This window comes from Theropithecus gelada, chromosome 16 (assembly GCF_003255815.1).
Source record: "Theropithecus gelada isolate Dixy chromosome 16, Tgel_1.0, whole genome shotgun sequence".
NCBI classification, from domain to species: Eukaryota; Metazoa; Chordata; class Mammalia; order Primates; family Cercopithecidae; genus Theropithecus; species Theropithecus gelada.
In genome coordinates, this window is record NC_037684.1 from 23,635,240 (window position 1) to 23,656,704 (window position 21,465).

The 21,465-nt window shown below is 52.2% G+C and overlaps 1 protein-coding gene across 1 annotated transcript in view; it reads right to left on the reverse strand.

The window, feature by feature from the left end:
• Nucleotides 1-3,567: 3,567 nt before the first annotated feature.
• Nucleotides 3,568-21,465, reverse strand: part of ITGA3 (integrin subunit alpha 3) — a 34,899-nt gene continuing 17,001 nt past the window's right edge. Inside the window, exons 8-26 of the mRNA XM_025362757.1 lie at nt 20,474-20,562; nt 20,198-20,334; nt 19,944-20,030; nt 18,951-19,018; nt 18,742-18,878; nt 18,003-18,152; nt 17,801-17,898; nt 17,360-17,507; nt 17,034-17,102; nt 16,359-16,438; nt 16,200-16,277; nt 15,556-15,658; nt 15,224-15,406; nt 14,914-15,036; nt 14,095-14,208; nt 13,057-13,155; nt 6,129-6,254; nt 5,632-5,773; nt 3,568-4,894 (exon numbers count right to left, since the gene is read on the reverse strand). Coding sequence (XP_025218542.1) covers nt 5,663-5,773; nt 6,129-6,254; nt 13,057-13,155; nt 14,095-14,208; nt 14,914-15,036; nt 15,224-15,406; nt 15,556-15,658; nt 16,200-16,277; nt 16,359-16,438; nt 17,034-17,102; nt 17,360-17,507; nt 17,801-17,898; nt 18,003-18,152; nt 18,742-18,878; nt 18,951-19,018; nt 19,944-20,030; nt 20,198-20,334; nt 20,474-20,562 — 2,000 coding nt within the window. The 3' untranslated portion in view covers nt 3,568-4,894; nt 5,632-5,662. The remainder of the gene's footprint in view (nt 4,895-5,631; nt 5,774-6,128; nt 6,255-13,056; nt 13,156-14,094; nt 14,209-14,913; nt 15,037-15,223; nt 15,407-15,555; nt 15,659-16,199; nt 16,278-16,358; nt 16,439-17,033; nt 17,103-17,359; nt 17,508-17,800; nt 17,899-18,002; nt 18,153-18,741; nt 18,879-18,950; nt 19,019-19,943; nt 20,031-20,197; nt 20,335-20,473; nt 20,563-21,465) is intronic.

The window sequence follows — 21,465 nt, forward strand, 5'->3', positions numbered from 1 at the left end:
GCCAAGACTCGGATCATTGTCAACTGCAAATCTGACCTTATTACTTCCTTGCTCACAGCCTTTCAATGGGCTATTTTTTTTTTTTTTTTTTTTTTTCCAGATGGAGTCTCACTCTGTCGTCCAAGCTGGAGTGCAGTGGCACAACCCTGGCTCACTGCAAACTCCTCTTCCCAGGTTCAAGCGATTCTCCTGTCTCAGCCTTCCAAGTAGCTAGGATAACAGGCGTGTACTACCACACCTGGCTAATTTTTGTAATATTAGTAGAGACAGGGTTTCACCATGTTGGCCAGGCTGGTCTTGAACTCCTGAACTCAAGTGATCTGCCCACCTCAACCTCCCAAAGTGCAGGGATTACAGGTATGAGGCACTGTGCCTGGCCATCAATGGCTCTCTTCTTCTTACCGGAGCCTTTCCGGTTGTCACACAATTGGCTTTTGCTTAATTCTCCAGACTCCTCTCTCTCCATTCCCCCACGCAGCTCCCAGCCATACCTGTCTGCTGCCTTGAACCAGCCTCTAATCTCTAAGCCACTGCAAATGCACCTCTTCTGTCTGGATCATTCTTTCTTCCCAGCTTCACCTGCCCATTCTTCAGGTCTCAGCTGCTTAGGCATCCCTTCCTCCTGGAAGCCTTCCCTGATCTTACTAAGCTGGGTCATAGGCTCCCTTCAAGGGCTCCTTAGATCTCCTGATCTTAGCAAATATTTGTAGTCTGGGTCACTGTCATCCAGACTGGGAACCCACAAGGCCCCTTAAGGGAGGACAAGGAAAGATCAGGACACGTGAAACAGGTACCTTTTTGAGGAAAGGGATTGGCTGAAAGCTACCTGGACAAATCCAGGAAGGAGGGGTTAAAAGGAGCTGATGGTAGCTCTTATCAGTTGAGTGAAAATTGTTTGCTGACTGATCTGTTTTCCTGCTAGACTTTAAGCTCCATGAGGGCAGGGCAGGTGTTGTATCTGTCTTGTTCACTGCTCTATCTCCAGCATCAGGCAGTGCTCAGCATGTAGTAGGGAGGACAGGGTGAAAAAGAAGACAGGGTGAGCAGGGGAGCATACCACAGAGATATTCCAGAGAACCACCAAACATCCAGTGGGCTAGCAATTAGGACGTGATTGATGATGCTGGTGAGTGCAGTTTTCAAGTACACAGAAGAATATATAGAATATTACGTACAAAAAACCTGGCCCTCACTTTGGGAGGCTGAGGTACGAGGATTGCTTGAGTCCAGGAGTTTGAGACCAGCCTGGGCAGCATAGCAAGATCTTGCCTCTACAAAAAATATAAAATTAACTGAGTGTGGTGGCAGGTACCTATAGTACCAGCTACTTGGGAGGCTGAAGTAGGAAGATTGCTTGAGCCCAGGAGGTCAAGGCTGCAGTGAACCAGAGCCATGATCATGCCATGGCACTGCAATCTGGGTGACAGAGTGAGACCCTGTCTCAAAAAAAAGAGGCCTATTTCTGTGCCTAGCAATAAATGGTAGCTATTGCTGTTATTGTCAAAATTAAAGTAACAAGGAAAAGACCATGGCCTCTAAGGCTAGGTGTAGGAGAGGGAAAGAGATTTCCCATGACCCTCACCTTAGGCTGGACTTCCACAATGTAGGCTCTGTGCTTGGATAAGAATTCCTTCTGCAGAGCCTGCTGCAGGGTGCTAACAACAGTGGTGTGATGTGGTACATCATAGTCAAGTTTAGTTAGGTGATGCTGAGGTAAACCGCACCCTGCCCCCCGATTCCCAAATCTCCCACTATATGTGTAACATGGGTTGGTGGGGGACTCTCCAAGGAGCTCAAAAAACTTGGCATTGCAGAGGGTTCTTTTACAGCGGGCATTGCTACATCTCTGCCAGTTATGTTTCTTTCATAATATGTAGCTTACGCTAGTTCTGAAAATGACTTATCCTCAAGAGTGTGTGTGTGTGTGTGTGTGTGTGTGTGTGGTCTTCCTCAAGCAGTGGCTGACAGGAGACTGGGGGGTCTGTGAAACTGGCCAGAGGAATGTGTAAACACCCCTGTCTTAAGCAGTAAGTGGCTGTAAGCACAAGACTGGGCCGAGCTTTGACAACGCACACGTGTTATGCCCAAAGAAGTGGATCCCAGATTCTAGAAAATAAAGTGTCGTCTCCACTCACTGGGTTCTGAGAGCCTGGCAGCTCCGGGTAGGGGCTACGGTTTTCCTGGGGAAAGTGGACATTCCATTGTCAGTCACCCTGGGAAGGGGCAAATTCAGGCACAGAAAATGAGGAGGGGGAAAGGGGCACACATTGGGCCCCGAACCCTGTTGTGAGCTGAGCACTGGTGGAGGGAGGTGGGGCAGACAGCTGCCACCACGAGGAGGCTGGGAGGCACCCAGGCATCAGGTGGGCCTCCCAGAACAGCCTGGGTCTGTGAGCTGTGAGCATATCTGACCTGGCTTCTACCTCTGGGCTTCTCTGGGTAGCAATTTCCAGCCTCCAGTGAAGTCTTACCAAAGTTCACAGCCTTGAGGAAAATTAACAGAAGGACCTAGGCCACGCTCCAGCTCACAGAGGTCACAGGGGGAATGGCCTTACTCCATTCCCCAGGCCTGTGTGGAGGGGACAAACCGAGGGCAGAGGAGGAAGCTGCTTTGGGAACCCAGGACATGGCAGGAAGCAAAGCGAAGGCTTGATCCACATGCTGTGGCCGTGTAAGCCAGGCGCTCAGACACTCCCAAGGAGCTTCCAAAAGACCAGAGCTCTCAGCTCCTGGAGGCTGAACATTGTGTCAGTTCAGTCTCTGCAGCCTTGGATCAGTGGTTTACCTTCTGATCTCTTCTTGGCGCCTGGTGGTGGTTGTGGAGAAACCAAGACAGAAAAGCAGTCTCTTACCTGAATTCAGCCCGACTGAGGGCTCTCCTCCCTCCACCCTTTCACCCAGCCTCCCTCCACAGCCTGCCAGGACTGCCTCTTCCTATAGCTGAGTAGCTTTTGCCTCTTCCTGACCCTGCATGCTGCCACCTCCGCCTGCCTGTTCCTCCCCAGGGTCAGCACACTGTCCTCCAAGAAGGCGTTCTGGGTTCCATCCAGGTCCCCCAGGGCTCACCCCTCATGACAGACTCTTAGATGGGAGGATTTCTGAGAGCAGGGGCCGGCGTCACCTCCATCAATCTTTTTCTTTCTTTCTTTGAGATGGAGTCTTGCTCTGTCGTCCAAGCTGGAGTGCAGTGGCACGATCTTGGCTCACTGCAACCTCTGCCTCCTGGGTTCAAGTGATTCTCCTACTTCAGCCTCCCAAGTAGCTGGGATTATAGGCATGTGCCACTGCACCCAGCTAACTTTTGTATTTTTAGTAGAGACAGGGTTTCGCCATGTTGGCCAGGCTGGTCTCGAACTCCTGGCCTCATGTGATCCACATGCCTTGGCCTCCCAAAGTGCTGGGATTACAGGCATGAGCCACTGCACCCGGTCACCTCCATCAATCTTTACCCTCAAACCCGCAAGTCCCCAGACCTGGCTTCATCTACCTAGGTGTTGGCTGGATGATATCATCATCCATTGACCCGGGGTTGGTAAAGGCTGGGGAGTGGGTGGAAGCAGATGCAGCTGCATACAAACTGGGAGCTGTTTATTGGTCGCCGTGAGAAGCCTATGTACAAAGAAGGCACGAGGAGGGGGAGAGCACTCCCCTGCTACAGTACCATGGAAGGGGCTGGGGGTGGGCCTGCCAACAGGCAGGGGTCAGGAAAGGTTTTCTGGAACTAGCCTTAGCTTCTCAAATGGGCCTTAGGACACAGCCCATGGGGGAGGGGACAGAGCCAGGCTGGCTCTGAAAGCCAAGGATAGCTAAGAACTCCACCTCTAGGACCCCAGTGCATGGCCAGCTGCCTGTTCTACATTCAAGCGTCGCTCCCTCCGTGGTCTTGTAGGGTCTCTCTGGGGCCTTCTGAGGCTGGCTGGTAGTGGTGAGTCAGAAGTGGCATCTCCTCTGTATCCTCCCAACATCTGTCTGGCCCAGAATTGGTCCCCTCCTCTCTGTGGCGGCTCCGCCGTGCCCCCAGGGCAGTCCCAGCACAGCGAGCCCAGGCTACCTCGCCATTTGCCTGTCTTTGTTCGTTCTGACTGCACTCCCTGCGAGTTCAGTCTGTGGCCAAGGAGAGAGGCTTCACAGAGATGCAGGAACGAAAGCCGTTCTGGGACCTTCTTTCTAGTTCCTTTGCTGTTGGGTAGAGCATGCCCCCATGGACAACCTTAGGCAGGACCCCGGCTCTCTGGCATGGGTGGCAGTGGGGGCCCACCAGCCGGGGCTCGGGGGGCTGCTCCCTGTCAGTAGTTTTGACAGCAAAGTCAATCCAGTGACTGTGGCTCAAGATGGATCCAGTGTGAAAGGGGGAAGTGTCACCACATTGCAGGGGCCTTTTCCTCCCGGCTCGGGCCGGAAGCTCTTTGGCTTGTTTTGGCGCAGGCAGAGGCTGAGACACGGCGAGCCCATGCACCATCCATGATGTGCCAGCACAGTCCACAAGCAGTGGGCCCCACATGTGTCTAGGGCACAGGACCGCAGTGTGCTCGGCCTTGTAAGGTCCACAGCGCTGGCCCTCCTGCAGGGAGATCCCCAGGGCCAGACAGTATGTGCGTGCACTTGACGAGGTGTATGTGCCTAAGCCTGCCGCTGCCAGCCAAAGGTGATGGCCCCTGTGGACTGTCAGAGGCATAACTTATGATAAATAGGAAAAAAGGGGACACTGGGGGAGGAGGGGGCGGGATCAGGGAGGATGTCAGTAGTATCGGTCCCGAGTCTGCCAGCTGGTCACCCAGTGCTTCTTGGTGGGTAGGGTGCTCCCTGGAGGTGGGTAGCGCTCCTCCTCCCGGATCCGCACCGCGTGGTACTTGGGCATGATCTGGTAATAGCGGGTCCTCTTAAAGAAGTCACACTGGAGTTGGAGGGAGAAGAGAAAGAACATTAGCATCCAGAGTTTGAGCCGCCAGGAAGGAGTGCCAGGCCTCTCCCCCTCCCACCCAGAACTCCTCAAAGCCAGAACTCTTGACGGAACACATCCCATCTCCCTGCACTGAGATACGGAGAACGAGTTTCTCCACCCCAGGCCCCAGAGGAAGGAGGAGTTGAGGAAGGCAGAGAGGAGAGGAAGAGGCAGATGGAGACGGAGGGCAGCCGCAGAGACAGTGGATGGAATGGCCAGGAAGACTGGCAGTCTACGCTAATCACAATGTTGGGAGTGGGTCCACTTGTTATCCTGGAAGGGCTGCTCAGGAGGAAACAGGCTAGTTCCCAGGAGGAGGGTCTCTACTGCTCCCCTCCTTCCCTAGGGGTGGAAATGCAAGTGTAGAATTATTCTGGACATGCCTGTGGTTTAGAGATGGGGCCTGGCCTTGCCCTTGACCTTGTTCCAATCCCCAGAAAGCAAGGTCCTCACAGAGAGGGTTTTATGGCTCCCTGAAGGGGTCCCAAGTCACCAAGGGGCTCAGGGGGAGGCTGATGAAAGCCAGACCAGGGGGCTGGAGGGAGAGTCAGAGTGGCCTGATCTTTGAGGTGGTGGTGGGGACAGAATGAGGTCAGAACAGGCCCATAAGGGAAGAGGAGCGGACAGGACAGAGTCAGAGGCCCGGCCAGCTGTGGGGCTCGGGGAAGGGGGCCCGGAGGCCGTGTTACCCAGGTGGGCCGGGGATGGGGGGCTGCCCCCTCAGTAGTCGTCGGTCAGCCTCTCTGTCTCTGACGGCTGGCTCTTCATCTCCGCCTTCTGCCTCTTAGCTTCATACAGGGCGCGAGTGCGGGCTCGCTTGAAGAAGCCGCACTGCGGAGGGGAGGAGGTGGGGATGGGCCATCAGGGGGGCGCTGCGCTGTCCTCACCAGCAGCACTCGTGGACTGGGGCTTAGGGCTGGGGAGCCTGGGGGCTGGGGCTCAGTCCCAGCTTGGTCGTGTGGTCAGAAGCCAGAGCTCCTGGGTCCCCCTTTCCAGCTTGCAGCTTCCCCCACTAACCCAGGCCGGGGGTGAGCCTGTAAGCTGGTGGGAGAAGGTGGAGAGGACAGGGAGGAAGGGCGGCGGTGAGATGGAAGGGAGGACCGGGATGGTGAGAGGTGGGTTGGAGGAAGGGCTGGTGAGTGTGCTGGTGAAGGTCCCGGAGCGGGAGTGGGGCTGGGCTACTAACCTTCCACAGCAGGAGAATGATCAGCCCCAGAAGCAGCAGCCCCGCACCCACGGCCACCAGCACCAGCCACAGCTCGATCTCAGCCGGCAGCTCCTCCACCAGCTCCGAGTCAATGTCCACGGAGAACTGCAGAGGGGAGGGGAGGACTCAGCCCTCCTTAGGCCCGCTTACGCCCATCCTCCCCCTTCCTATCCCAGCTGGGCCCAGGCACCTGCTGTTTGTCCTGCTGCCAGTAGGGGGCAGCCTGGGACTGGAAAAAGTCTCTGCCTGCCCCACTAACGGTAGGTCCAGTGGTCCTTCCTGCTTCTCCCAGGCACAGACTTGACTCCAGAGGAGCAGCCTCAGATCTGGGAGGTGGCCTGGAGTCTGAGTGTGTGACCTACACCTCTAGGCCTGGGTACCAGCTCCTTCCCTGACGAGCTGTGTGACCTTGGACAAGTAATTGCACCCCTCTGAATCTCACGCTTTCTGCTATCTGATGAGGGGGATCATAATGCCTACCTCATAGAACAGCAGAACGGCCAAATGCAGGGGTGCTGGAGCCAGACTACCTGGGTTCTAGCCCAGCTTTGCTATTCACGAGCTGTGTGACCTTGGCAAGTTACTTAACCTCTCTCTTGTTCATCTGTAAAATGGGAATAATACCTATCTCATAGGTTGCTGGGGAGAATTAAGTGTGTTTGATATATGAAAACTGCTTACAGCAACACCTGCTACACAGCAAGCACTCCATAAATATTCACCAAAAAAACCCCACAAAGAATTCATAGCATATAGTCCCATTCTTTTTTTTTTTTTTTTTTTGATAGAGTCTCGCTCTGTTGCCCAGGCGCAATCTCGGCTCACCACGAGCTCCGCCTCCCAAGTTCAAGTGATTCTCCTGCCTCAGCCTCCAGAATAGCTGGGATTACATGCGTGCACCACCATGCCCGGCTAATTTTGTACTTTTAGTAGAGACGGGGTTTCACCATGTTGGTCAGGCTGGTCTTGAACACCCGACCTCAGGCGATCCGCCCACCTCGGCCTCCCAAAGTGCTGGGATTACAGGTGTGAGCCACCGTGCCTGGCCGATAGTCCCATTCTTTTTCTTCCCCTACAATGGAGATAAATATGGATGTATGTGTATATGAGTTGTTTTTGTTTGTTTGTTTTTGAGATGGAGTTTTGCTCTGTTGCCCAGGCTGGAGTGCAGTGGCGCAACCTCGGCTCACTGCAACCACCTCCTCCCAGCTTCAAGCAATTCTCCTGCCGCAGCCTCCCAAGTAGCTGGAATTACAGGCATGCACCACCATGCCCATTTAATTTTTGTATTTTCAGTAAAGATGGGGTTTCACCATGTTGACCAGGCTGGGCTCAAACTCCTGACCTCAGGTGATCCACCTGCCTTGGCCTCTCAAAGTGCTGGGATTACAGGTGTGAGTCACTGCACCCAGCCGTGTTTGTTCTGACTATACATGATTTTCACTTCTTTTAAAATTATTTTGATGATTTTTTTAAAAAATACAGATGATATAAAGAAAACTAAAGGTTCCCAGTTAGATATATAATATATATCTTATATATATATGTTATAAATATACAATATATATGATGTATTATAAATATATTTAATATATTATTAAATATAAATATGTTTAATATATTATTAAATAATATATATTAAATATATATTAAAAATTAATATATATTAAATATATAGTATATATTTTTATATTATAAATATATAATATATATCTGATATATATTATAAATATATTATATATATTTTTTGAGACAGAGTTCCATTCTGTTGCCCAGGCAGTGGCACAATCTCGGCTCACTGCAACCTCTGCCTCCTGGGCTCAAGCAAGTCTCCTGCCTCAGCCTCCTGAGTAACTGGGATTATGGGTGCCCACCACCACAACTGGCTAATTTTTGTATTTTTACTAGAGACAGGTTTCACCATGTTGTCCAGGCTGGTCTTGAACTCCCGACCTCAAGTGATCCAGTCACCTCGACCTCCCAAAGTGCTGGGATTACAGGCATGAGCCACTATGCCCAGCTGGTTCCCAGTAATTTTAATCTCTAGAAATTACTGTCTCTGTAATCTCTGGTGAATCTCTTTGCATAGTTTTAAATATGGAATAATATGATCTACATAAATGGGATCATGCCACATACACTCTTCAGCAACCTCCCTCCCTCCCTCCCTCTCTTCCTTCCTTCCTTCCTTCCTTTCTTCTTCTTCTTTTTTTTTTTTTAGATAGAGTCTTGCTCTGTTGCCCAGGCTGGAGTGCAGTGGCACGATATTGGCTCACTGCAACCTCCATCTCCTGGGTTCAAACAATTCTCCTACCTCAGCCTCCTGAGTAGCTGGAATTACAGGCGCTCGCCACCCCAGCATTTTTAGTAGAGCCAGGGTTTCACCACGTTGGCCAGGCTGGTCTCAAACTCATGATCTCAGGTGACCCACCCGCCTCAGCCTCCCAAAGTGCTGGGATTACAGGCGTGAGCCACCGCATCCAGCCTCTTTCTTTTCTTTTCTTTTTCTTTTTTTTTTTTTTTGAGACGGAGTCTCCCTCTGTCGCCCAGGCTGGAGTGCAATGGCCGGATCTCAGCTCACTGCAAGCTCCGCCTCCCGGGTTCATGCCATTCTCCTGCCTCAGCCTCCCGAGTAGCTGGGACTACAGACGCCCGCCACCTCGCCCGGCTAGTTTTTTGTATTTTTTAGTAGAGACGGGGTTTCACCGTGTCAGCCAGGATGGTCTCGATCTCCTGACCTCGTGATCCGCCCGTCTCGGCCTCCCAAAGTGCTGGGATTACAGGCTTGAGCCACCGCGCCCGGCCATTCTTTCTTTTCTTTTTAAGACACGGTCTCACTGTGTTGCTCAGGCTGGAGTGCAGTAATACAAACATGACTCACTGGAGACTCCACCTCCTGGGCTCAAGTGATTCTCCTGCCTCAGCCTCCAGTGTAGCTGGGACCACGTGCCACCACTTCCAGATCATTTCTAGATTTTTTTTTTTTTTTTTTGTAGAGATGGGTCTCACTTTGTTACCCAGGATAGCCTCAAACTCCTAGGCTCAAGTGATTTTCCTACCTTGGCCTCCCAAAGTATTAGGATTACAGGCACGAGCCACCATGCCTAGCCAGCGACCTGTTTTTTTCACTTAATAGCATCATCTTTTCAGGTCAATTGATAATGATTAGCCTAATCTCTTCTGAGGACTGCATAGTCATTGAAGGAAATGTACCATAATTTATTGAACCAATCTCCTACTGAAAGACATTTAGATTGTTTCCAGTTTTCTGCCATTATAAATAATTCTCGAAAATATCCCCATATATTTATCTTTGTATACTCGTCCTATTAGCTCCTTACAATATATTCTCATGTGCTGGATCTAAGGAAATGGGCACTTTAAATTTTAATAGACATTGAAAACTTCATCTCCTAAAAGGATCTACCAATTCATCATCCAAGTCAATAGCATTTCCCTCCACCTCATCAGCATCAGACAGCATTATTCTTTTTTTGTTGTTGTTGAGACAGAGTCTCACTCTGTCACCCAGGCTGGAGTGCAGTGGAGCGATCTTGGCTCACTACATTTATCTCCTAGGTTCAAGCGACTCTTCTGCCTCAGCCTGCTGAGTAGCTAGGATTACAGGCATGCACCACCACGCCCAGCTAATTTTTGTATTTTTAATAGAGATGGGGTTTCACCATGTTGCCCAGGCTAGTCTCGAACTGACCTCAAATGATCCAGCCGCCTTGGCCTCCCAAAGTGCTGGCATTACAGGTGTGAGCCACAGCGCCTGGCCAGCATTAATTTTAAAAATATTTCCCAATCTGATAGGCAAGAAAAATCTTGTTGTTATGATTTATATTTCTTTATGAGCAAGATGAACATTTGTATTTCACCCCATGTATGCTGCCTATTGATATCCTTTATATATTAAAAAATACATATCAATTTTTTGTCATATATGCTGTAAACATTTTTAAAAAGCAGTATATCATTTGCCCATTTAGTTTCTTTTTTACTTTTTTTTGAGGCAAGGTCTCACTCTGTCACCCAGGCTGGAGTACAGTGGCATGATCATGGCTCACTGCAGCCTCAACCTCCTGAGCTCAAGCGATTCTCCTGCCTCAACCTCCCAAGTAGCTGGGACTACAGGTACGCACCACCACACCCAGCTAATTTTTGTTTTTATTTGTAGAGATAAGGTCTCACCGTGTTGCCCAGGCTGGTGTGGAACTCCTGGGCTCAAGCAATCTGCCTGCCTCAGTCTCCAAAGTGCTGGTATTACAAGCATGAGCCACCGTGCCCAGCCCCTTTTAGTTCTTTACTATCTTTTTGCTATATACAGATTTAAATTTTCACAGAGTCTAATTTATCAAAATTTTCCTGTGACTACTGGGTTTATAGCTCACTCTTTCCGTAATTAAAAGTTATATTAAAGTGTTCTCTATATTGTATCCTCGCATATTAGGTTTTAATTTGCTACATGTAAATATTTAATCTAAGGCCGGGCGCGGTGGCTCAAGCCTGTAATCCCAGCACTTTGGGAGGCCGAGACAGGCGGATCACGAGGTCAGGAGATCGAGACCATCCTGGCTAACCCGGTGAAACCACGTCTCTACTAAAAAAATACAAAAAACTAGCCGGGCGAGGTGGCGGGCGCCTGTAGTCCCAGCTACTCCGGAGGCTGAGGCAGGAGAATGGCGTGAACCCGGGAGGTGGAGCTTGCAGTGAGCTGAGATCCGGCCACTGCACTCCAGCCTGGGTGACAGAGCAAGACTCCATCTCAAAAAAAAAAAAATATATATATATATATTTTAATCTAACTCTGTATTTTTGTTTATGGTGTGAGGTAGAGGTTTGTCTTTATTTTCCAAATGGGTTCTCCCAACACTACTTAATAATCTACCTTTCTCCATGGATTAAAAATGCCATCTGTATCATAAAGTTCTATTTTGTTCCACTGATCTTTCTGGCCCTTCTTCTACCTCTTCTATACTACAATAATTTATCTTAGGAAATGTACAATAATGTACATAGCCAACCCTGTATTCATCTCCCTGTAAGTATCTCCCACATATCTTCACTTACATCCTTTAACAACAAATTATTAGCAATTTTATATTTATTCTTCTAGATGCAACTCAGATTCAAGTTTGGGAACTTCTTTTTTAAGTTTCCTGAATCTTACTGAGACTGGAATAATTTGAGTGGGAAGATCTGACAACTTGATAATACAATACTAACTTTTTTCTAACCATTACTCAAGTTTTTGTTGCACATTTCTTGTTGTATTTATTCCTAGATGCTCTATCACTTTTCTGATGAATTTGAATGGGATCTTTTCAACTATACTTTTGATTGGTTATTGCTATAGCATGTAGGAAACCTAAGGGGTTTGGGTATTTTGATCTTGTTTTTGACTTCTTGGACTTCCTGAATTCTCTTATTGGGTCTAATAGCTTTTTGGGCCGGTGTAATTCCAGTGTTTTGGGAGGCTGAGGTGGGAGGACTACTTGAGACCAGGAGTTCAAGACCAGCCTGGGCAACACAGTGAGACCTCATCTCTACCAAAAATAAAAAATTAGGCCGGGCGCGGTGGTTCATGCCTGTAATCCCAGCACTTTGGGAGGCCGAGGCGGGTGGATCATGAGGTCAGGAGATTGAGACCATCCTGGCTAACACGGTGAAACCCCGTCTCTACTAAAAATACAAAAATTAGCCGGGCATGGTGGTGGCGCCTGTAGTCCCAACTACTCAGGAGGCTAAGGCAGGAGAATGGCATGAACCAGGGAGGTGGAGCTTGCAGTGATTGCAACACTGCATTCCATCCTGGCCACAGGGCGAGACTCTGTCTCTAAATAAATAAATAAAATTAGCTGGGCATCGTGGCACATGGCTGTAGTCTCAGCTACTCAGTAAGCTGAAGTGGGAGGATTTCTTGAGCCCAGGAGTTTGGGGCTACACCACTGCATTCCAGCTGGGGCAACAGAGTGACACCCTGTCTCTGAAGCAAAATAAAATAAAATAATAGCTTTTTCATTGATTATCTTTTCTGCCATGTAGATGATGATATCATCTGTCAATACTGACCAGGTTCTCATGGTCGAACTTCCCTCCGTTCTGCCTAGATGTCCTGCCTTTCTCTCTATATATACATATTGCCTATGGCCAGAAGCTCACAGGTCCATAGTGGATGTGACAATGGGTGAGATAATCAGGAGGCCCACGTTCCAGCCCCCAACAAGCTGTGCCACTTTGGGGAGGCCACTCAAGTCTCTCTAGGCCTCAGTCTCTCAGCCATAAAATAGAGAAGCGATCCCAGCCCTACTCTTCATGGAGACGTGTGCAGATCAAAGAAGCTAATGCAGTGGTTCTCAGCCCTGGCTGCACATTAGCATCACTTGGGGGATCTTTAAACACAGCAATACCGGAATCCACTCCCAGGGACTCAGGTTTAATTGCTCTGGGTGCAGTCCAGACACCAGAAATCCTCCAGATGACTCTTATCGTGCTGCCAAGATTGAGAACCACATGGCTGAAGTGCGTCAATGTGCTCTTAAAAGATGCCCTGTGGCCGGGCGCCTGTAATCCCAGCACTTTGGGAGGCCGAGACAGGCGGATCACGAGGTCAGGAGATCGAGACCATCCTGGCTAACATGGGGAAACCCCGTCTCTACTAAAAAATACAAAAAACTAGCCGGGCGAGGTGGCGGGCGCCTGTAGTCCCAGCTACTCAGGAGGCTGAGGCAGGAGAATGGCGTAAACCCGGGAGGCGGAGCTTGCAGTGAGCTGAGATCCGGCCACTGCACTCCAGCCTGGGCGACAGAGCGAGACTCCGCCTCAAAAAAAAAAAAAAAAAAAGATGCCCTGTACTCCCAAGCTCTGGCTGGAGCCTGCTGTCCTAGTGAACACGCGCACTCACCCACGTGGTCTTGTTCTCCATGTTGATGGTGGGGATACTGGTTCGGAGGAACAGGGTAGCCCAGCCATTTACCCGGACTCGGTCAAAGTCTCTGTAATCCTGGATGAGGAGTAGGGTGGGTCAAGAGGAACATTTGACACTCCTCTGAGCCTCCCTCCAACCCTAAGCATCCCCACCCCATCACCCTCCCACCAGGTAGCATCCTTAAACAGAACCCCAAAGGATCTGTCAGCCAGGCCTCCCCTCCACACACAAACGCACATCATTCATTTATTTGTTCATTCATTTGTGCGTCAGGTCCTGTGCTGGATGCTGGGGACAACCGAAACAATGAAGGTCACAGTCTAGGTCAGGCCCGTGGGCTAAATCTGGCCTGGCACCTGCTGTTGTAAATGAAGTATTTCTGGCACACAGCCACGCCCATTCATTTGTCTATGTCTGTTTGTGTGGTGCACTGGCAATACTGAGTAGTTGCAACAGAAACTCTGTGGCCCGCCAAGTTGAAAAGATTTCTAATCTAGTCATGTACAGAAAAAGTTTGGTCTAGATGGCATGAGAAAGTGGGCACATGAGGCACTGCAACCCAGAGTCGAGCGTGATAAATGGTGTGTGTGGCTTCTGAGAAAGTTAGGTGGGTGGCCGTTGGAAGAGAGGTCATTTTCAGCTGGAAAAGCCAGAAAAGACCTCACTGATGGTGAAGCATCTGACAGGGACCTTGAAAACTAAATAGGGGTTTACACACAGAGATAAAAGAGGGAGAAACGAGCATTCCAGGGTTAAGGAACACCCTGGGGAAAGGCATGGAGGTGGGAAAGCAATGGATACACAACAGAATAACGGACACAAGAGAGGTCATTTTGGCTGGGGACAAACACGTACACATCCATGCAGAGACACGCAAATAACACACACACACACACACACACACACACACACGCACACACACACAGCCCTGCTATGACCCTGGCCTCGCCCTCTCCCTGTGGTTCTCCCCACCAGGGTGGATGGTAGGAGAGACCTTCAGACCCAGGCACTGACCTCGATGAAGGTGCTGTTCCACACTCGTGCCTTCACAGTCACGTTGGTGACAACGGGGGCATCAGGGATGGGGCACTCCAGCCACACACAGCGGGCACGCCCTGTGGCACAGGTCTGAGGCGGGCAGGGAACACGAAATGTGACATAGTCCGGGTCTCCAGATTCTTCATGCCTTACTTCTTACCTCCTGCCCCTCCCAGGCTTTGTCTCACCCCTGGGTGACCCAAAGGGGTCTGACATCCTTTCACTCATGCACACCCCCGCCGCCACCTCACAGTTATGCATTTCAGACACACTGTTTGGGCCAAGCTCATATAATGCCAGGCACATGGATAACATGGAATCTGGCCCCTGCTTGTGTAAACAGGGCCTAACCTCCTACACCTGCTTCCCAGCCAGCTCCCTGCCTCTGGGACACCACCTCCCTCCCACTCTCCACCCAGCTAGGCTTCAACCAGCTTGCCACGCCGGCTCTCCTCTCCCTTCCTGCAGAGGGCACACGCACCACCCACCATGCCCTGCCCGACACTGCCTCCTGCCAACCAAGGCTCTGAGCAGCTCTATCGCCCCCAACAGGCTGGGGCTCCTTGGAGCAGAGCCAGTGTCTCCTCCTTTGGTCCCTTGTCTTCGATGCTCCCCCATCAGAGTGGGGAACCCTCTGAGGGCAGATGAGGCTCCCTGCTCTGTCTGGAAGCTCCAAGAGTGGGGGCCTCATCACCTCATCACACTGAGGTCTCCCTTGCTTTGTGTGACCCTGGTGCCCAGGCACCCTGTGATGGGGTGGGTGCAATCCCCTCCAACCTCGCCCTGGCCACTCACCAGCACAGTCTCAGACTTGGCTTTTTTGGCAGCAGCCAGAGTGACAGGTGGGGGACCCTGGCCTCCCCCTGGATCCAGCTGTCGCCGCCTGCGCTGTGGGGATGACAGCCTGTCCCCAGGGTCCTGGAGAGGAGATAGGAGATCTGCTGGCAGGGCAGAGGAAGAATTGGGAGCAGGGTTGCCAGAGGGGAAAGGGCGGGAGAGACAGCTTACCAAAGAGGTATGAGGGGAGGGAGGGGAAGACACTGGCCCTTCTGCCCGGTAGCAAGCAAATGAGATGCAAATGAAAGATCCCTGATAGCGTCCTTACAGAAAGAGTGAGGTTGAGAGGGTTGACAAGGTCTCCAGGTGGTTGGCAGGGCCAGGACCCATTGCCATGGATGGTGATCTCCGTGGGATACAGCAGCCACTTGCCATTGCTGACTTCATAGGGCCATTCCAGACCTAGGACCAGGGTCCCCAGGCCCACCAGCCCCTCCCCCATGGGGCCCACCTGTGGGCAAAAGATGTGTCATAGTCATTATCTCCTGGAAAACCACCTCCATCTTACCAACCCCCAACCCTCCCACCTTCAGACCCCAGAAAAAATAAAAATCATCCTTCCTAGAAGTCCCCAGCCCAGGACCCCGGCGAGGCCCTTACCTGGAATTCGTACTTGAGGGGGCTTCCTACATCCTCCACAGTTTTCATGCCAGACTCGCCCATCACTGTCCCCCCAAAGAAGCTTTGTAGCCGGTGATTTACCCTAGGGGTAGGAAGGATGCTGGAGTCACAGGGGACAGGAGACCAAGGCCCCAGCAGAGGTGGTGGGCAACAAAGCTGGTTAACTGTAGCCCCTCCAACATCAGGCACCTCAATAGAAACCCCAGCTCTGCATTTACCAGCTTTATGGACTCAAGCAAGCTATTTATCCTCTCTGAGCCTCAGTCTCTTCATCTGTAAAATGGCCTTAATCACAGCTGTTGTATCACAGGGCTGCTGTGAGAAGTCATTGAGATGATGTATATAAAATCCTTAGCACAACGAGCTCTTATAAAATGGCAGGGACAACACCTTAGCCCTGTTGCTGATTCCTCCACCTCTGCCTGCTTTACAGCTGGAACAGTAATAGTAATAATAATGACAGTGATTGTTGTTGTTAAGGAAAGGATGACCTAGGGGAAGTGGAGGCCTGAGGACACTGGGCCAAGGGAGGGGTCAGAGGAGCTTGGGAGATACCTTGGGGATAGGGAACCCTAGCTCAGGCACAGCAGGCTGGGGTGGGGGTGGTGGAGAGCGGTACCCACATGCTAAGCGAGGTCTGGAGTGTATAGTCCACCAGCAGAGTGAGGGTCATGGGCCACAGGTTGTCCTGGTGACTTGACCTTCAGAAGAAATGCAGGGGGTAGGAAGGTGATCCAGGATACCTCAGCCCCAACCCAGACTGGCTTCTCGAGGTCACTCACGTGGAGAGCTGCAGCTGCACCTGAAGGTCCCTTGTGTGCAGGGTCACCCCGATGACCTCAAAGGCGATGAGCAGCTCCATCTACCACAAGGGTCAGGGAGGCAGAGAGTGGCATTTGAGGCCTAGCGGGGGTGACGTCATGGGGAAGGAGGGGCTGCACACTATTCTAGTTGGCTTTCTGGCCTTCTCCTCCTCCTCCTGTTCTGGGCGAAGGGCCTCCACCTCTCCACCTCGCCTCTGTCTCCCTTTCCCTTTTTGTCCGGCGGGTCACATCTCTGCTACTTTTGAGCTACATAACCTTGAGCAGGTAACTGAAACTTTCCAAGTGTGTGTTTCCTCTTCTGTAAAAGAGCATCTGCTCCTCAGAAGGCTGTGAGAATTATATCATATCAAAGAAGCACAGTGTTGGGCTCAGGGGCTGGCACACAGTTGGTGCTTGGTCAGACTGGTTTCCTCCCCTCCACCTGCTCTAGCTTTGTGCACAGCTCCCTAGCAGCCCCGTTTGTCTTAGTTTCTGGGCCTCTTCTCACCCTCTACTGGGTCTCCCCTCCTGCACTGTGGCTCTCTGCTTCGAGGGAGCCCAGAAAGCAGGCAGGCAGAGGCTAGAAGGACAAGGAGCTCATCAGAGGAGCAGCCTGGGACCCAGGAGAACTGGGAGGATGTGGCCAGTGCTCACCCTCTGGTTCCGTTTGAAGGGGTTCCCCAGCTCGCAAAAGATGGTCTCATTAGCTTGGCAGGCCCCAGGCTGAGGAAAGAAGGCGAATAACGTCAGGGTCAGGTCAAAGTAGGGCTTGTCCTCCCTCCTCCGTGGTGCAGGGTCAGAAGCCCTAGAGCTTTAGAGCCGGGTTCTCCAAGCAGCAGAGACGCTAAGTTCCCCGAGAAGGCCCAGACCAGAGGAGGGGGACACGTGGCAGACGACGACACCTGCACAGGACACGCATATGGGGATGCAAAGACGCAGGGAGCCTTGCTTGGGCTCTGGGCCGGCCGGCGGGCACTCACGGGGCGCACTGAGGACAGCAGCAGGGCGGGAGGCACCACCAGGGTAAGCAGTGCCTCGTGGGCGTCCTCTCCGGTGTGCTCCGAGGTCCGGGTGTTCGTCACGTTGATGCTCAGGAGCAGTTTCCGGACGTCTCTGCTGTACTGGAGCCTAAGAGTAGGAGCCCAGGACTCAGCCAAGAGCTCCGCCCCCAGGGCCCTCGTGGATCAACTAGGCCCCACTCCTGGGGTCTCCTAGGTGAGAAAAGCCCATCTTGGGATAGCCAGGCCCCGCCCTCTAGTCGCACCTAGAGGAGAAAGCCCCGTTTCTGACCATTCCACCTGTTCCCGCTAAAGCCCTGTCCCTCAGGCTCGTCGTGCCATGAGGCCCCGCCCCCACCCTGCCAGTCAATGAGGCCCCGCCCCACCCTTGGCCAATTAGCGCAGCCCGCGGCCCACAGCTACCTGCTCAGCTTCTGCTGCTGCTCAGACACGAAGGCTGCCCGCATCTGCAAGTTGCTCTCACACTTGTTGTCAGGCCCGCACTCCTTCTGGAACTGGACCTGGGGGTGGCCGGAGGTGTGAGGGTTGTACCACCCCCAGTGCCCTCTCGCTCCGCCGCCCTCCTGGCCCCTGGTCTTCCAGTCCAGGCCCCAGCCCCACCCACCTCAGTGTGGTTCTCCAGAGCCTGTGCCTGGTTGAGGATCGGGTAGGCGTCCAGGGACCTCAGCCCCAGCCGGGGGCGATCGGGCATCCGCAAAGGTAAAGAGTAGTTCATGGAGATGATGATGGGCCGGAGTTTGTCACGGAGGTTGTCCTGGGGAGAGAGGGTGAGCTGAACCCGGCCCTGCACTGCTCCCTGCCTCAGCTGAATCCTCACACCACCCTGAACCCCAGAGAAGAGCTGGACCCCCCTCCACCCTGAAAACCTGACAGTTAGGCTGAATTCCCTCTAGTCCGGTCGCCAAATTGCGACTTCCTACCATCCTGACCCTCCAAGAGGACAGACAGGGCTTTTCCTCCTCAAAGGTCCCTTCACCTCCCCATTCACGGGGTCCCCAGATTGAGCTGTCCCCTTCCACCCTGATGTCCCAGAGACGGACTGAGCTTGCTCCCTACTCAGGGACCCCTTTTCCCAGAGGTGGGATGAGCCAAGAGCTCCCACACCCCTCACTTTTCTTGGAGGTAATAAGCCCTTTGGCCCCATCCCCACCCCAAGGGTATCCATCTCTCCTCATGTGTGGGTGCTGTACACTGTACTCCTACAGACTGATAGCCTTCCAAACCGACATCCCCAATCTCTGTCTCTGGGGAGACCCCTGTCCCTCACCCTTGATCTAGGGGGACACTGGCCACCTCCTCCAGGGACCTGGGAGCCCTCATCCTGCCCCTTGCTCCTCCCTCACCATCAGGAGCAGCTCCAGCTTCTGGCAGCGCATCTCGGGCATGGAGAAGAAGCCGTGGAAGACAGCAGACTCACTGCCAGCAAAGCGGAGCCGGGGCGGGCGGCGGTCCCTGTCAGCCTCCAGAGTGTAGGCCAGGGCTACAGGTAGACAGGGTGGTCAGCAAGGGACCAGGGGAGTGTACCCCTTTTATGCTGCACCCCAGCACTCACTGATGTTTCGCCTGTAGTTGGGGTTCCCGGCACTCTGGTTGTAAGCAAAGCACAGCTCCACTTGCACACTGTTGGAGGGATGTACAGGAGGGCGGGTCACAGTGGGACACACACGTCCAGGCCCTAGCTCTCGCCTCTGTACTGGGCAAAAGGAAACCGAGGCCCTTCTGGAGAGAGGCAGGGACAAAACTGGGGAGTCCACAAAGCAGGTCTGTGGTATCCCTGGCCCCTTCCCTTCCACTCCCCTTAGAGCCAAAGAAAACAGGGTTAGAGGTCACTAATGGGGAAACTGAGGCCCAGGGCCCAGAAGGACTTGTCAAAAGTCCTCAGTCAGCAGGTGGCCCATCCCAGTCTTGAACCCAGGTCTACCAATCCCCAGTCCAGGTCTCCTTGTACCACCCACCCCATTTCCCTGCTCTGTCTGCCTTTGCCTTCTGATCCAAAATCCTCATTCACATAAAGACCTTGGGGTCATTGCCATCATTACTGTCATTTTCTTAGCAACTAACGTTTTTTTCAGCACTTAGGGTATACACAGTGCTGTGCTAAGGACTTTTTGTATATTGTCTCATTTAATTATCACAACAACCCTGTGAATCAGTTGTTATCAATTCTGTTCTACAAGCAAGAAATCGGAGCCTAAGAGGGATTAATAATTCGCCTGAGGAGACTCTCCTTCATATCCATGCACTTAAATGCATCCCCCTTCCCAGAGCCCATCCCCACCCCTGCACTGGCATAGCTGGTGTTTGAACCAGGCCGTCCAGAGCTCCCACCTTGAACCACTATACTCTACTGCCCCCTAATTCATTCATTACCTCTTGCAAGGAATTTTGCTTTTTAATGAGGTTGGGTAGAGAGGGCAAATGCTGGCCCTAAGAATCAAATTTCTAAAGGTGGGATGTCAGGAGGCCAGGGGAGGGGTTTGGGAGCTGGGGCCCCTCCTGGCCTGCCTATAAATAAATGAGGAATGGGTGGGCAGAGCAATCTCACCAGGAGGTGGCCGTGCAAAGTGCAGGGTCCAGCACAGCGGGCCTGGCCACCAAGGTCTTGTGGACGATGTTGATGACGGGACGGGCCCTGCAGAGACAACAGAGCCAGACAGATATCAGTGCCTCCTGCCTGCCCCAGGCCAGAGTTGGGGCCCAGGCTTCCAAGGAGCTGGCGCAAACATGGACAGAGATGGGAATCCATGCAGACAAAGATGAGGAAGAGAAAGACCCTTATTCACTGGCCTCCTGGCTCACCGCAGCAGCACAATGTGGTCTGACAGGCTTCCCACTAGAAGGTCTGGGTAGAAGTTCTCATCCACATCCATCTGCCCACTGAGGGAATAGCCGAAGGTGGCCAAGCCAGGCAGTCCCAGCTTCTCTCCGTGGATTACCTGGGGGCAGGGGAAAGTGGTGGGGGCAGGCTCTGGGAAGCAGGGCCCAGGGGGCTACAGGGAAGGGGTCGGTGAAGGAAAGCAAGGAAGGCCCATCTCAGCTGGTGGGGGCAGCAGACCCATCCCCATCTCTCCGTACCTGCTGGGGCTGTCTGGGGAGCCCCTTAGAGCTACTATGATAGATGTACACTTTGCCCAAGCCTTCAAATGGAGCTCCCACGGCAATATCTGCAGAAGAAAAGGCAAGACAGGGTCACCCAGGTACTCCAGGCCCCACGTCTCCCTAACTCTGTGCTCCAGGCCATGGAGCCCAGCACAGAATTGATTTTGGCCTGATTGATGGATGGGCAATGCTCAGAGCATCAGGGACAGAGCAGAGCTCTGCAGCTCAGGATGAACACTGGGACCATCTGAAGCCCAGCTTCCTCCTATCATGGGTGGGAAAGTAGGTTCAGGAGATGGGAGGTGACTCTACCAGATAGTTGTCAAGCATTCAGTGTGTGTGTGTGTGTGTGTGTGTGTGTGTGTGTGTGTTTGCATGTGTGTGTTTAAAGACAGTGTCTCTCTCTGTAACCCAGGTTGGAGTGCAGTGGCACAGTCATAGCTCACTGCAGCCTCAACCTCCTGGACTCAAGTGATCCTCCCACCTCAGCCTCCTGAGTAGCTAGGATAGGCACACACCACCACACCCAGCTATTCATTTAATTTTCACGGAGTACTGTGCGGTGGGTACTACTGTCCCCCGACTTTATAGATGAGGAGACACTCCAAAAACCCAGAGTTGCACAACCAGTGAGTGTAGAGAAGAGGAAATTTGAGCCCAGGTCCGTCTCACAGCAGTGGCTGGGATTTTAACCATAACACTACAGCGAACATCACTGAAAGTGTCAAGGCTTTTAACATTCTAATCATTATCTCCACAAATAAACCCCAAGTGTTGGGTTATCTTCTTAAACTGAACTCTTCCCAGTTTGCAGCTTTGGATCAGATAAGGCCTAGGGAATCAGCAAGCCAAGCTTGTTAGTAAGCCCTGTAAAGAGAGCGGAAGCATGTCCCAGGCAGAAACCAAATGACTTCCACAGTGCACGCTTGGCCTCTGTTGACTGAACTTTCTGGCACCTAGTTTGGGTC